We start from the raw sequence: 14670 nt of genomic DNA, 5'->3' as shown, positions 1-14670 counted from the left end.
AGCAAAGATGCCTCCTCTGACAGGCTGACAGCTGCATGCGCCTACCTCTTCAGAACTTTGCGGAAACCGGAGACTCTAAACCTTAGGACGACTGGGTAGTTTAGTACTTCCATCGATCCTATATTTAGCGAAGGTAATCGGTGAGGTAGCATTTACGGTACTCGAATCGTGCATGTTATTTTGGCTTTGAACTAGTCCCAAACTCAACGCTCTCTTGTGCAATGTGACTGACTCTCTCAACGTTGGCTGTACCTCACTAACTTGGTCACCTCATCTTCTGATCGGTCTAAACCGTGACCACCTCATCAACTCTTGGTGCTCTTTTATCCGCTCAGCCCTGCTCCACAGGTACCAACAAAGACACCAGCATGTGATTGTAATTTTCGGCTGCAAGTATTGTACCGCTTTAGCTCATGGTCCCAAAACTGGCTGCTTATCGATAACGACTCCAGTTTCCGCCTCGCGCCAAGGCGAGGGAACCTGGCTGACTTTACTTCCTGCAACTCCCAACGAGGTTCATCGTTGTTGACCTTGGGCCTCGATATTCAAGATGGCACCGCTGGAGGAGGACTTAAAGAAGCGCGTGGCGCGTAAGTTGACGAAGAAGAGGAAAGAGGGACGTCAGGTCACAATGGAGATCCCAGAGCGCTTTCGAGACGGCGACGACGCGGACGAGGACTGTACTGCTCTCCATGGCCGGAACGCCTACATGAATCAGTCCGTCTTTGGCATGATAGCAGCAGCTGGATCCCAGGTCGACTTCAATGCCAGATTCGATGGTCCGTCGAGCGACGAGGAGGATGATGGGGAGCCTCCAGCATCACTTACGACTGAGTTGAAGGTCGACAAGACGCGGAAGGGGAAGCTACCTGCCAGACCAGAGAAGAATCACCGACGGAAGTTCTCAGAGAGTAAGCTTCTGCGGTCTCTGTCAGCTATGGGACGGTCCAAATCGAAACTCTCTCCAAGCGGCTCCAAATCCCCTTCACCCAGCCCATCTCCTGGAGCTGTTAGCCCCGACGCTCAAGTTACCCGCACACACTCCAGAGATGCTCCAGTCATGAGCAGGATGCTAGAAGCTAAGGCAGAGCTATCTTTACGGCCGAGCTTCGATTTACCGCGACCTAAACATACCCGAGAAGGCGCTGTGGCAGAAGAACAGACATCGAGCACTCTGGCAAAGCAGCTTATGGACATATTCGAGTTTGAGACCGCGGAGGATGTAATAGAAGGTAGGCATGTTCTCTCCCCCATCAAACATTCTTTAGTTGCACGCGGGCAAAAGACGTTGAACGTCCGGATCAATTCTCTAGCATTTTTACCGTGCCACAGCTAAAATCTACAGAATATCCTTGCTGGTTACTAAAGAGCGTCTTGCTCCAAGGTTACATGTATATAACAACAAAGCACATATGCTTCTATGCTTATTTGCCCAAGAAATCTGTAAGTTTTACATTCGAGCTACGACAATATTATATCTGATGCCTCTTAGAATGAAGTCGTGAAATCTGGATATCTCTCCAAGTCTGGCCGACGAAATCCGAAATATAATAGATACTGGTTTCGGCTGAAAGACGACGTTCTTTCGTACTATTCAGACCCGTCGGATTTGTACTTCCCGAGCGGAAATATTGACCTACGGTACGGGATATCCGCGAGCGTCGCAGAAAAGGAGAAGGGAAAGGATGCTACGCACTTCACCGTCGTAACACATCAGAGGAAGTACAACTTCAAGGCCGATAGTGCTCCGAGTGCCAAAGAATGGGTCAAATCGCTTCAGAAGATCATCTTCCGTTCCCACAACGAGGGTGATAGCGTCAAGATATCATTGCCGATCGAGAACATTATCGACATAGAAGATAGTCAAATCATTGACTTTGCAGACACCTGCAAGATTCGAGTCATTGATAATGACGAAACTTACGCTATCGATGAGGCAAGCTTACTTTATACTTTTCAAGTCCAGTTCTAACCCGGCGATAGTACTTTTTCTCATTCTTCAGCTTCGGTAAGGAGGCGCTGAATGTTCTACGAATACTGGTTGAGGGCACTACAGCTCAGCAAGTTCCCGAAGAGGTTTTACTCTCGCCTCCTCATCTTGATGGAAATCAAAGTCCTAGGTCACGGAGCATTGGCCCTTCGAAACGAAATTCCTCTCAGACACCCAGAGACAGACGTCCACACCCGCAACCGCCTCCGCCAATTAGAACCACTACCCCGCTCCTGGAACACAGTGTCAAGGCCACGCTATCACCCATAGGTGCTGCTGTAAGCCCTCGGGCCAGTACTGAGCTCAGTCGTGCCAGTTCTGATGCCTACCGAAGAAGCATGGATCTCAAGAACTTTGGGAGACGTAGTGTTGATCTTAACCGATTAACTATGGATGGTGCCCCTGGGTGTCGAAGCGTTAGCGCTAATAGGCGAAGCTTGAGCAGACACCGCCTCCCTGAAAGACGAGCTTCAGAAAAGTACGGCTCCTCGGACTCTTTCGTTCACTCTTTAGAGGAACCTGGATCATCTGGCGCGCTTCCATCAGCAAGCGACGATACACAAGCTTTGGCCAGTCAAATATTGAGAGGCTCTGATGTATTTCTGTCGCCGACAATTCAGCGCTCGGCGTCAGCTTCACGGCGACGAGAACCTGATTCCAACAACAACGATTCCCGATCCGACTCACCCTCGCGAGTCACTCCCAATACAGGAACAATGGGACCACCGAGACCACGTCATACTGCCACAACCACTCCAGTTGATGACTCAAACGCAGGTCAAGTTGAGCCATCTGTATCGGCTCCAACGCTACAGAGCCTTGTCAAAGCAGGAGCATACCCGTTACAACGTGCCGCTGGCTTCGCAGGATATCTCAACCGACACTCAAAGCGTATGAGTACTTTGCTGGCAACAGAATCAATGGGTTACGTCGAGAAGGTGTCAGGGATGTGGAAGGGTGGTAAGAAGCATTTTGATGAGCCCCAAGGACTGGCTCCCGACGATGAGACGTACGACGACGATGAAGATCAGTCCGCCGCGTACGGAGACCGTTTTCGAGAACACTTTGCACTTCCTGCTACGGAAAAGCTTCAAGCTTCGTACTTTGGCTTTCTCCATCGCGTCTTACCTCTATATGGGAAGATCTACATTAGTGACAGGTCCTTCTGCTTCCGCAGCCTTCTCCCTGGCACACGCACCAAGCTTATTCTACCCCTGAAGGATATTGAGAATGTTGACAAGGAGAAAGGGTTCCGATTTGGGTATTCTGGATTGGTTGTAGTCATTCGAGGGCATGAAGAGCTCTTTTTCGAATTCCCTCAGGCTGAATTGCGAGATGACTGTGCAATCACGCTACTCCAAAATCTGGAAACTATGCGTTTTCTCAAGGAATCGGGTCTTTTAAGCGCGGAAGAGAAAGAAAGTGCTCAAAATGCGAGCGACGAGCACAGATCTCTCCAACAGGCACGTATGGATGGCTATGCAGAGCACGAAATCAAAATGCCAAAGACAGCTGAAGAAGCTAAAGCTGAAGGCCCGCCCATACTGTTTGATGATCCGCGAGCGTCGATCCTCAACTTCAAACCGACTGAGTCTCTTCGAGTTACTTGCTTGACGATCGGTTCGCGAGGTGATGTTCAACCCTATATTGCGTTGTGCAAGGGGTTGATGGCTGAAGGCCACCGAACACGAATTGCCACCCATCGGGAGTTCCAGGCCTGGATTGAGAGCCACGGGATTGAGTTTCGGCCAGTGGAAGGAGATCCCGCAGAGCTGATGCGAATCTGTGTCGAGAATGGCATGTTCACTTATTCATTCCTGAAGGAGGCCTCGACGAAGTTTCGTGGCTGGATTGATGAGTTGCTTTCTTCAGGTTGGGCTGCGTGTCAGGACTCGGATCTGCTTATTGAGAGTCCCAGTGCCATGGGCGGCATCCATATCGCCGAGGCACTTGGCATCCCATATTTCCGGGCTTTCTCTATGCCATGGACACGAACTCGCGCATATCCTCATGCATTTGCAGTTCCAGATCACAAGATGGGTGGCGCGTACAATTACATCACATATGTCATGTTCGACAACGTCTTCTGGAAAGCCATTTCTTCTCAGGTCAACAGATGGAGACGGAAAGAGCTGGGGCTGCAAGCCACCAGTCTCGAGAGAATGCAACCAAACAAGGTTCCATTCTTGTACAATTTCAGCCCATCTGTAGTTGTTCCGCCACTGGACTATAGTGATTGGATTCGCGTGACTGGATACTGGTTTCTCGACGAGGGCGGAAGTGATTGGATGCCACCCAAAGAACTGACTGACTTCATCCAGAAGGCCAGAGACGACGGCAAGAAGATCGTCTACGTTGGCTTTGGGTCAATTGTCGTTCAGGACTCAGCGGCCATGACGGCTACCATTGTCCAATCAGTTCTCAAAGCCGATGTCAGATGCATATTGTCAAAGGGGTGGTCAGATCGACTTGACAGGAAAGATGCCGCAATTGTGGAAGAGCCGCTACCTGCGGAGATCCTCCTGATCAAGTCCGCTCCTCACGACTGGCTGTTCAAGCAAATCGATGCAACTGCACATCATGGTGGTTCCGGAACAACAGGTGCCAGTCTAAGGGCCGGGATTCCAACAATCATCAAGCCGTTCTTCGGAGATCAGTACTTCTTCGGCTCCCGTGTACAGGATCTTGGTGTTGGTATCTGTCTGAAGAAGCTCAACGTGAGCTCCTTCTCGCGTGCAATGTGGGAAGCGTGCAACAGCCAGAGAATGATTGTCAAAGCCAATGTCCTAGGTGAGACCATCAGACAGGCAAGTTCTCCAAATACCGCGACAAAGACAAGAAGGCTAATATTTCAGCAGGAGAATGGCGTAGACACGGCGATTCAATCTATCTACCGCGATCTCGAGTACGCTAAATCGTTAATCAAGCGCCGCGACGGCAAATCTACAGATGACACCACTGAAGATCCAGAGGAGAGCTGGACATTCATCGGCGATGAGAACGACCCCGTTCTTGTGAAGCGGATTCACGATTGTACGTTGTTTGAGCACACCCTAGTTTCCCCGCGTTGGGTATCCCAGGAGTACTTCGCTCCTTAAAATTGCTCACAATACACGACAAATGCTAATATACCGATCATTTAGGGGATTCTTTGGCTCAAAGCGGTATTCTGGCGCAGAATGCAGGGGGGCAGGGATCCGAGAGCTCGGATGGAAAGGCATTTGGGGGTAGCGAGAGTTTTGCTAAGGATATAGCTGCATGACGAGATGAGATGAGATACGATGGGACTTTTTTACTTGTGTTTCACGTTTAGAGCGCGCTGGCTTCGGCTTGTTGACGGGTTGGAACAGAACGGATCGGGCTGGATTGGGTATGGTAATGGCATAGCGAGAGATATGGGACTGTTCTTTTTGTTTTAATTCCTTCTTATCTTGCTTTGTTTGTTAATACTTGCCTTGGGATTGCGCGGGGTTTGGGAGTGACATTCCTTACGCTGGACGGAATTCTGCACTTCTTCTTTGGTTCTTCGATTGCTTTCTTACGCTTCTGCCTTCTTCGCCTTAGGGGAGATTTTTCATAGGCAGATAATAGGCGTTGGAGAATGTATGGACGCACTGGTTGGAGTGGTATGAGACGATATAATATACCGGCGAAGCGTATAGTCGTGATGGATAATTTGTGCCGAGAGGAATAGAGCAGCTGGGAATGCGGGATGGGAATCTTCGGATTCTTGTAATGGGTCGTTTGATGAGTGAAATGGGATGAAGGGGATAGAAGGGAAGAGGAGAGAAGGAGCTGTAGATTTGATGCAGGGGACAATTATAGATAAATATACCTACATATCTTGAGGTTTGCGGTGGTGTGTTCACTGGGTCTTATTTTCAGGCAGTGATGACATATCATGTAAGTTGGTATAAATTGTGATCTATCTGTATTCAAGGCTGTGTGCTGACTGCCAAATGACAAATGTACAATCCTGATTCTTCGTCAATCTTTCGCTCCAAAGTCTCCGTATGTTCTCCCAGAAAATGAGAGCACTGTACACGAAATCAAAAACGCCAGTCTGTGCATATGCGCGAGGGGTATTGTGGGAGCAGACAAAGTACACCGTAAACGCCCGTCCAGACATGCATGTACTGAAATCGATGGTCAACAAGTGACAGCTGAAAGTCGCAGAATAGGCAGAGGACACCGTCATGCCTACTCCTCTTCACTCTCCTCACTGCTCTCAACAACTGCTGGACCTGCTTCAGCTTCAGCTTCTCCTTGTGCTCCATACGACTCCGCCAAATCCTCCGACTTCATCGACTCCAATTCCTGATGTCTCTCCGATACACATGTCTCCACAGTGTCTTGAGCCTTTAGAACCTCCACTGGAAATTCCTTACTCTCGCTCTTGTGGTCGCTCTCATCCTCATCATCCGCATACCAGTGGTCCTCGTCCAAATCAAGGCTTTCCTCTCCTGCAGCGATACTTAAATCCTGGTGAATCATCGTCTCCTTGACCACCTCAATCTCTGATGAGTTCGTAACTTCATCGATCTGTCCCGCCGCCTCAGTCTCGATGTCATTTTCAGCAGTTCCGAATGGTATATGGCTTCCTCGATGTCACCTTCAGCGGCTCCAAAATGGTGTATCATTTGATATTCCCAAGCCTCTGCGAAATCATCAATCTCTGTATCTGTGTGGGTGCCATAGCGATAGTCGATCTTGGAGAAATAACGGCAGCAAGGTCTGGCGAAGCAGAAAGTATTGAGGGCTTCTTCGGCATGGGCCTTGCACTTCTTGAGATTATCGTCGCCCTCAGCTGAGCAGTTGAAGATGAGAAATAGTGCCGAGTTGTCTGCGAGAACATGTTGAGCGCAGAACTGCTCGAAGTGTCTTTTATGTTCCCGAAGCGACAACAGAGAGAAGCAAGTATCTGAATCCCCAAACTCGACTTCAAGGGATTGACAGATTTTTTGCAAACAACTTGGAGTGCAGCGTTCCGCCGAGAATATTGAATGGCTGGAGTTCCTCGTTGGTCTCTGGATTTTTCGTGTGAGTATCGATCATGTCCTGAAGCAAGTCTTCCGGATCCAAGAGACGACGGCGCTTGGCAGCTGATTCATTAATGACTGTATGGTTGCCATTTCCCTGCTCTACGCTCTTCTGATTGGTTTTGGTAGCCTCTTCTGTCTCATCTTGTTCGACTGCATCCGTAACTTCCTCGACGTCTTCTGTGTCGATTTGATCGGTGTTCTCGCTATTAGGTTCGGTGAGAAGAATTTCGAGGCTGGACTCCACAGAATCAGTTCTGAATGAGTAAGGCGGTGTTAGTGTATACTCGGGAACATCATCAGGTTACGGGTGAGGTAAAGAACTCACTCAGGATTTGCCTTGCTCCCTCCCGCTTTCTCAGAGGTCAATGATGAATCAAGGTCGGCCAATCGTTTCTCCAGGCCCGAGGACAAAGACTTCAATCTGTGCTTGAGTTTCCCTTGAGTGACGATCTTTTGTTTCATGTGCCATTCTATCTTCTCTTGACTGTATTCGATGACCGCTTCGAATTCAAGATGAGTACAACGCTCCTAGACCTTGTTGAACCCTTCAATCCATTCTCTACGGTTGAGGCCATCTCGATCATTGTCCGCATTAAATTTCGGAAGCGCCCCTGCCTTCTTGCCTTCGTTCTGCTCGTATCTGCGCACGATGAATTTGATCATCTCATGACGCGGGGTGTCCTCACTCACTGGCCAGCCATGGTCCATACAGAGTCTCGTAAGCTGCGATGATTCATACGTATCGTAATCCGGGAGAGTTGGTCCTGCCATAGTGTGCTGGTGATTGAACGTTCACTTTGAGTAGCTTTTCTGTCTTACTCGTTATTGTAATTTCTTTTTTTGGGCCGCCTCTTCTCCATTTGTTTTGCCGAGGACGAATTTCTCGCTTAATTCTCGATAAACATATTTGGAGCAGACTCGTCACTTCATAGCTTTTCACCGAGCATAACCTCGAGGCGCACGAGATCTTTGCAATTGGAAGATGCTATGTTTGCAGTAGGGTCTGTTATCGGATGAAATATTCTCCAGGTTTCGCAGTCTCCTGAGAATTCTCCAACTCCGTCTCTGAGAGCCTTTCACTAGTGAGTGGCATGGTTGCTTTCGTTCCAATATCTAGGGCTTCTTCAAAGTGCTCCTGAAGAATCAGATAGTAAGATTATGGATATTTTTGCAGGGCCTCTTGATCTCAGATCCCGGCCGGCACTGCAGCACCTCCCTGCTTGGTGTCTCTCCTCATGCAGGCACGGCTTTGGATATCTCGTGGAGCTGGTCATCGCAGAACGACACAACAAATTCCAGCAACAAAATTCCATATCGCTGCATTACTTCCATTTCTGCGTACTACAGAGATTTGCATTGTGCTTTGGAGGGAACTGCTGCTAGAGAGTGGATAAACTGCTCATGGCGAACACAGATAAACAAAGATTTGAAAGCTAACTCTCGAGGAAAGGGGATATATCTGACAGGAGAATGCAACAAGGCCGTGATATGTTTTTGAACAGCTTCTAGAATAAAGGCTTCCAAGACTATTTTTTTCTTTGTGACGAATACGGACAATTTCAAGGCGCCGTATCTTCATAGCCGACGAAAAGCAATAGGAAGCTGATTGGAAATGAGTTCCGCTTACTTTGAACTATTATACGTCCAGAGCAGTGAGCAAGTGTATCCTGTATCCTGATGTTGAACATGCTTCAGGCTGAGGTGGAGACATTCCTCAGGAGCATCGATATCCAACATAGCTGGATCCACAATAAGCCATAACCCAAGCCCGCATAGCAGCTTTATATTCCCTGCCCAGTCTATGAACCGACATACCAAGTCTGTATCCAAAAGGCTGGATGGCAAAGGCACAAGATACAATTTGGCTGCATGCATCTATGTATTGCATTACTGGCGAGGCTGAAGACTGACCAAAACGGTATGGATATGGATATGGATATGGATATGGCGACCCCTGTCCATTCCGCCAGCAGCCAATCGCGCTGGGCCTCATGCCCGCACGCAGGCTCCAATCAGCCATGGTCTGGTCTATGGATCGGCATCTCCACTTTCCACGATCTGACGGGGTTAAAAAGCTCTGGATTCCCCAGCAAAGGAACGGCCACGGCCACGGCCACTCAGCCTGCCCACCTGCCACACACATCCACACCCACACCCACACCCACCGACTCACCGACACACCGACACTGTCTGACCGAGCCACCATCCCCATGCGGACGCGACCGAGTCGACAAGCCCAAAAGTTCAACTTCAACTTCAAGATCCAGCTGCAAACGGCACCACCTCACTTCGCATCGCATCGCATCGCAACACAATACAGCACAAAACCACGAGCTACAATTCACCAATTCCCCGATTCACCTTTGCCGTAACCCCACGGCAAAGTACTTTGTTTGCCAAAATTCGCCAGCGCAGCCTATCACGACGTCCACTGCACTCCACTGCGAACCGAACATACTTGCAAGTCCGTACCTTACCTATCGAAGCTCCAGAGTCAACAAGACCGCGTCAACCCCGACAACCCCTACCCCAAAAATACCACGCGCACTTTGCTTGCACCAGCCCGCAACTGCAGCAGCCTCTACGTTGGTCAGAAGAAGAGAATTGGGGAGATAGAAAAGGTGATTACTTGGGTGCTAGGATTGGAAGGAGCATTGGCGCAGATGCACCAGCTATTGCACTACCCTCCAGCTGTACCCCACGCGACATCTATGAGAGCTTTTCCAAAGCTCAAGTCGAGATCGTAGGTCTTCCGACAGCTTGTAGTTGCCGTATCGTATGTGCTTGGAGCTTGCGCAAGCTTCTACGAGGCTTTTTGAGCCTCCTACTTCTGTTTGCAAGCCCCGCTTGTCCTCGATCTCGAGTTCAGCTTGCGCGCTCGCCCTTCCATGCCCGATCTTCAACTCCTATTTTGGTCTTTCACTAATTCGGGTTTTGTAACAGATCGAGAAAGGCGAGAACCGCATGATCACAAGAATTGCGATAACCTGAAGGAGGAAACAAGATGGGCAAGCTACTGAGTTTAGGGGCGAAGCTGAAGTACCCAGTCACTATCATCAAAGTACTTAAGAAGCCTGGCGATAGCATAAAGAAACTCGAACCGATCCTCCAATACAAGTGGAACTGGACCTTGATGGTTGGCGATCCTAGTGATCCAAAAGGACAATGGCCGGAGGAACAGACCGCCATCGCAGATTGGGAGAGTCCTGTAGAAGGAACTTTGAAGTCATGGAAGGTCACGGATGGTATGGTTATCGAGAAGGATATGCGTTTTGTTGATGTCGAAGAGACGTGTCCGCATTCCATCCAATTCCAGGGGCTGTGTGGCATATGCGGCAAGGATATGACAGAGATGAACTGGACTAGCACCTCGGACGATACGGAGCGAGCCAAGATCAACATGATTCATGACCAGACATCGTTGACGGTTAGCCAAGATGAGGCATCGAAGGCTGAGAGCGAGTTACAGAAGAGGCTGCTGGCCCATAAGAAGCTTTCCTTGGTGGTTGATTTGGACCAAACTATCATCCACGCCTGTATCGAGCCCACGGTCGGAGAGTGGCAGAGAGACAAGACATCACCCAACTACGACGCCGTCAAGGATGTCCGATCGTTCCAATTAAATGATGATGGGCCTCGAGGTCTGGCTTCCGGATGCTGGTACTATATCAAGATGCGCCCCGGACTAAAGGAATTCTTGGCCAAGATCTCCGAGATGTACGAATTGCATGTCTACACAATGGGTACTCGAGCATACGCTATAAACATCGCCAAGATTGTCGACCCTGACAAGAAGCTCTTCGGAGACCGCATCATCAGCAGAGATGAGAATGGCAATGTCACAGCAAAGAGTCTTGCTCGGCTCTTTCCCGTGGACACCAAGATGGTTGTCATCATAGATGATCGAGCAGATGTATGGCCCAACAACCGACCAAACCTAATCAAGGTTGTTCCATACGACTTCTTCCTCGGTATTGGAGACATTAACTCAAGCTTCTTACCCAAGAGAGAGGAATTGCCGCCACTGCCACCACCACTCAAGAAGAAATCATCCAAATCGGAACTGAAGGATGGCGAAACTAAGGAAACTGCTGAGGGATCTGACGACAAGAAGCCAGAGTCTAATGAGGTTAAGCCTGTGGAATCGGCAGAGCGAGAAGCAGCTAAGCCTGATGATGGATCGAAGATCAGCGCCCTGGAAGAGCTGGTTCGCATGGGTAGTGGGGACGACCAGGCACTTCGCCTCGAGCAAGCTGCAGAGCAAGAAAAGTTCTTGGAAAAGCAATTGACAGATCGGCCATTGTTACATATGCAAGAAAAACTCGACAAGGAGGACAGCCAAGCTCCTGCTGATGAAGCAGCCAACGGCGGTGCTACTCAAGAACCTCAACACAGACACAACCTGCTAGTCGATAATGATATGGAGCTCAAATACCTGGAACAACATCTCAGTCAAGTACACAAGGCATTCTACGATGAATACGAGGGGCGCGTGATCAATGCTTCTGGAGGCCGGGTTGCACAACTGAAACCAGGACTTAACAAAAAGATCCCCCTGAATGGCGCTGACCGCAAGGTCGTGCCTGATATCGGAGATGTCATGCCACGATTAAAGTGTGTTTCCCCCATATTATCTCCCCGAAACTCTTTACTCACAACAGTTAGGACTAAGACATTGGCCGGTTGTACGATTGTAATGTCCGGGCTGGTGCCACTGCAAGCAGATATAATGAGGTATTTAGAATCTGATATATCACAATTTGAGCATGATGAAGCTATATGGGACTTGCATGACCAATGGGACATAAGCTTACAGATCCATCGTAGAACTGAGATCGGACTCCAAGCTGCCAGCTTCGGTGCAGAGATTCAATCGAAGTACGTACCTCTCACTATATCGAAGAAATTTCTAGGCTAAAGTTTTACAGGGTTAACAGAAAAGTCACACATCTGGTTGCCTCGACAAGTAGAACCCGCACTCACAAAGTTCGACAAGCCGCCAAATACCCGAACATCAAGATCGTCAATCAACAATGGTTGTTAAATTCGATGAGCAAGTGGCAGAAGGAGGATGAGACACCATATCTTGTAAGCCGGGAAGCGAGAAAGCATAGTCTGGCTACTAATACACATCAGGTTGCAATTCACGAAGCCGACAGAGTGCGAGATGACGGCTTCAACTCCGATGCGCCATCGTCGGTAATTGACTCTGACGAGACTTCCGACGATTCAGCGAGTGAGGAGGAGGATCGCGAGAGCGTCCCCGCCAGTAGCCAAGACGACACAGCTAATGATGATGAAGGTGTGATGCCTGACGAGATGACAGGGGGCACATCACCAATCGACAATTTGAAGGGATTCGACTGGGGAGAAGTCGACGATGAACTTGATGAATTCATGGCGTCAGATTCAGAAGCCAACGAGTCAGGTAGCGAGAGTGATGCAAGCAGACAAAGTACGTCAAGTCGACAAAGCAAGGCCGGGAGAGGGCGGAAGAGAAACCACGACACGGCTACTGAGGATGAAGAGAGTGATGAGGAGAGCACTCTGGCGAAGAAGCAACGCATTGCAAAGTCGAGAACAACCGGTCTGAATGCCGTGAAGACTTCGAATAGCACAAGCGCATTATCACAAGACATCACCAATCTTCCTACTCCTGGCGAAGAACAGGATAGCAGCGACGACGGTTTTGGAGATGATCTAGAGGCCGATCTTGAGGCGGCATTTGCGAGTGAGGAATTGGAGGCCCAAGGTGCTGATGGATCTGTCTGAGCGTCCTTCACAAGAACGAAGCTGTCTGGGATTGCATTCTTGTTCATTCTTACACGAACACAATTGTTACAGTGAAGTGATGAGTGGGATGAGCAGTGACAAGGGAGGAGATAATCTTTGCATATCCCATTTCTAGACTGGCTAGATTGGGGACTGGTGTTCCGGTTGTTGAATATTTGACTAAACTCACTTTGCTGCTGACTATGGAAGAAGTTGCATGTGGGCGTATCTTTTTCCCTTCCATCGTCATAGTAGCAAGTTTGGGATATTATTGGTTTGGGATGGCTTTGGATGGGCTGGATTGGGGCGGGATGGAATTAGGGTGGATGGATGGGGCATAGCCATGGCGTTTGTGCTTGTTTTGGTGTGCTTTCTCTTTCTGATTGTAAGGTAGTGAGGAGGTGCATTTCAGCGTACAAGCTTGCGAGCCGATGCAGCATCCAATGGAAGATTCTTCTTCGTATCCTTGACTTCTATATGTCTCGACATTCTCAAAACATATCAAGAATGGTCTGTTCAGTGAAATATATTCCCCAACCATCCTCGGACCATGGCTCCATGCCCTGATCAACTGATTGATAACCTTCTCTCCCATTGGTTGTTCTTGCTTGATCCACCGCCCGGCAGAATTCCAACTCCCCAGCCACAACCGGCCTAGTGCATCGTGAAGCTCGCGATTCAACGACGACCTTAACTGAGCTGTCAGCCACTGCGATTGCGATTGAGACTGCAATTCCATTGCAAGACGACAGACACGCACATTCATCATGCCTCAAGATCTACCGCCCGTCGGGGGCTATGAGCCGGTTCAGTATAAGGTACGTGGGTATTTTTACTTTATAGGAGAGCACGCGAAGAGAGGGGGGAGGAGGTGGAGGAGGATGGGCAGCAGGAGGATGGGAAGATTGAAGATCGAGAGGGTATAGAGGGAAGGAGGGAAATGGCCGACTGGAGGGAGAAGACCATGGGTTGGAACTGGGTCTGGAGTTGGTTCAATTGAGGCAATGGACACGATAGCAGGCATCTTCGAAACCACACAACATGCAGCACAACACCAGCCATGGCAGTACTGGATGGGACATGATATGAGGGAGGAGAACAATTGCTAACACGCTCTCCGATCAACAGCGAAACTTGCCGGCGCGAGGCTTCCGTCCATCAGTCATGCTCGTCGCTATGGCCGGCGTCATGACATTCGGCTTCTGGAAGGTCGGCAAGGGAATTAGAGAGCAGAAGTACGTTCATGTCCTACACCATTACTATCCGAATTCCCCTGTCTCCCAATTCTACAAATCTGGATTCGCCTGGCTCATGCTGGAGCATGAAACCACACAGAGAGTCCTTATACGAGAGGAAAGCATTGGGCAGAAGATGAGATGATCTTAAAGGGGATGCAATGCTGACGTAGATTGTGTTTGGACAGTGAACTCGCACGCGAAAAGATGTGGTCGAGAATCCACCTCATTCCTCTCCTGACGGCGGAAGAAGATCGTGATTTGGTGCGGAGGCATTATGCGGATCAGGCGAGGGAGAAGGCGCTGCTGGGGAGTCAGACGAGTCCGTATAACTCGGATAGGTATGTTATTTTGTCTTGCACCAAGCCGCAATGGTGGAAAGAAAGGGTTTTAGATACTTGAGGAGCAACTGGCTAACTTTGGCTGATTTACAGATTCGTGAGACCTACATTCGCTGTTACACCTAGTGAGAGGTCGAAGTAAAGATGGATGCGCTTGGGGGATAATTCGGTCTGCAGGGCTTGAGGAACTGGGGTTGATTGATATCTGGAATTCGTACTAGAAAGACTGAAGGAAAGGGATTGTAGTGGCGTTGTACATATTGTATGAAGCAAAGAATTCAACAAAAAAA

At 49.2% G+C, this 14670-nt stretch overlaps 5 protein-coding genes across 5 annotated transcripts; 3 read left to right on the top strand and 2 right to left on the bottom strand.

Annotated features, from left to right (window-relative positions):
- Window positions 1-550: 550 nt before the first annotated feature.
- Window positions 551-5252, top strand: ATG26 (Sterol 3-beta-glucosyltransferase; the record flags this gene model as incomplete). Its single annotated transcript, XM_058507696.1, has 6 exons — window positions 551-1232; window positions 1346-1443; window positions 1493-1936; window positions 1984-4797; window positions 4849-5023; window positions 5134-5252. 6 exons carry the CDS (start codon window positions 551-553, stop codon window positions 5250-5252), a joined length of 4332 nt encoding a protein of 1443 aa, XP_058356866.1.
- Window positions 5253-6190: 938 nt separating this feature from the next.
- Window positions 6191-7494, bottom strand: ONS95_014045 (uncharacterized protein; the record flags this gene model as incomplete). The annotated part of the gene is made up of 3 exons (XM_058507695.1): window positions 6191-6587; window positions 6960-7286; window positions 7358-7494. The coding sequence occupies 3 exons, from the start codon at window positions 7492-7494 to the stop codon at window positions 6191-6193; spliced, it is 861 nt and encodes a 286-aa protein (XP_058356865.1).
- Window positions 7495-7560: 66 nt separating this feature from the next.
- ONS95_014044 (uncharacterized protein) lies at window positions 7561-7803 on the bottom strand (the record flags this gene model as incomplete). The annotated part of the gene is made up of 1 exon (XM_058507694.1): window positions 7561-7803. One exon carries the CDS (start codon window positions 7801-7803, stop codon window positions 7561-7563), a length of 243 nt encoding a protein of 80 aa, XP_058356864.1.
- A 1339-nt stretch (window positions 7804-9142) lies between these two features.
- FCP1 (Carboxy-terminal domain (CTD) phosphatase) lies at window positions 9143-12217 on the top strand. The gene is made up of 2 exons (XM_058507693.1): window positions 9143-12120; window positions 12169-12217. Exon 1 carries the CDS (start codon window positions 10037-10039, stop codon window positions 11948-11950), a length of 1914 nt encoding a protein of 637 aa, XP_058356863.1. The 5' UTR covers window positions 9143-10036; the 3' UTR covers window positions 11951-12120; window positions 12169-12217.
- Window positions 12218-13571: 1354 nt separating this feature from the next.
- ONS95_014042 (uncharacterized protein) lies at window positions 13572-14522 on the top strand (the record flags this gene model as incomplete). Its single annotated transcript, XM_058507692.1, has 4 exons — window positions 13572-13622; window positions 13933-14039; window positions 14228-14380; window positions 14474-14522. 4 exons carry the CDS (start codon window positions 13572-13574, stop codon window positions 14520-14522), a joined length of 360 nt encoding a protein of 119 aa, XP_058356862.1.
- Window positions 14523-14670: the final 148 nt, after the last annotated feature.

Source organism: Cadophora gregata, assembly GCF_030347475.1.
Source record: "Cadophora gregata isolate MNR1 chromosome Unknown scaffold_8, whole genome shotgun sequence".
NCBI lineage: Eukaryota > Fungi > Ascomycota > Leotiomycetes > Helotiales > Ploettnerulaceae > Cadophora > Cadophora gregata.
This window is presented reverse-complemented; position numbering and strand designations above follow the sequence as displayed.

Bases quoted from the DNA above. Each gene is read 5' to 3' on its own strand.
- FCP1 (XM_058507693.1), top strand. From the start codon at position 10,037: ATGGGCAAGCTACTGAGTTTAGGGGCGAAGCTGAAGTACCCAGTCACT.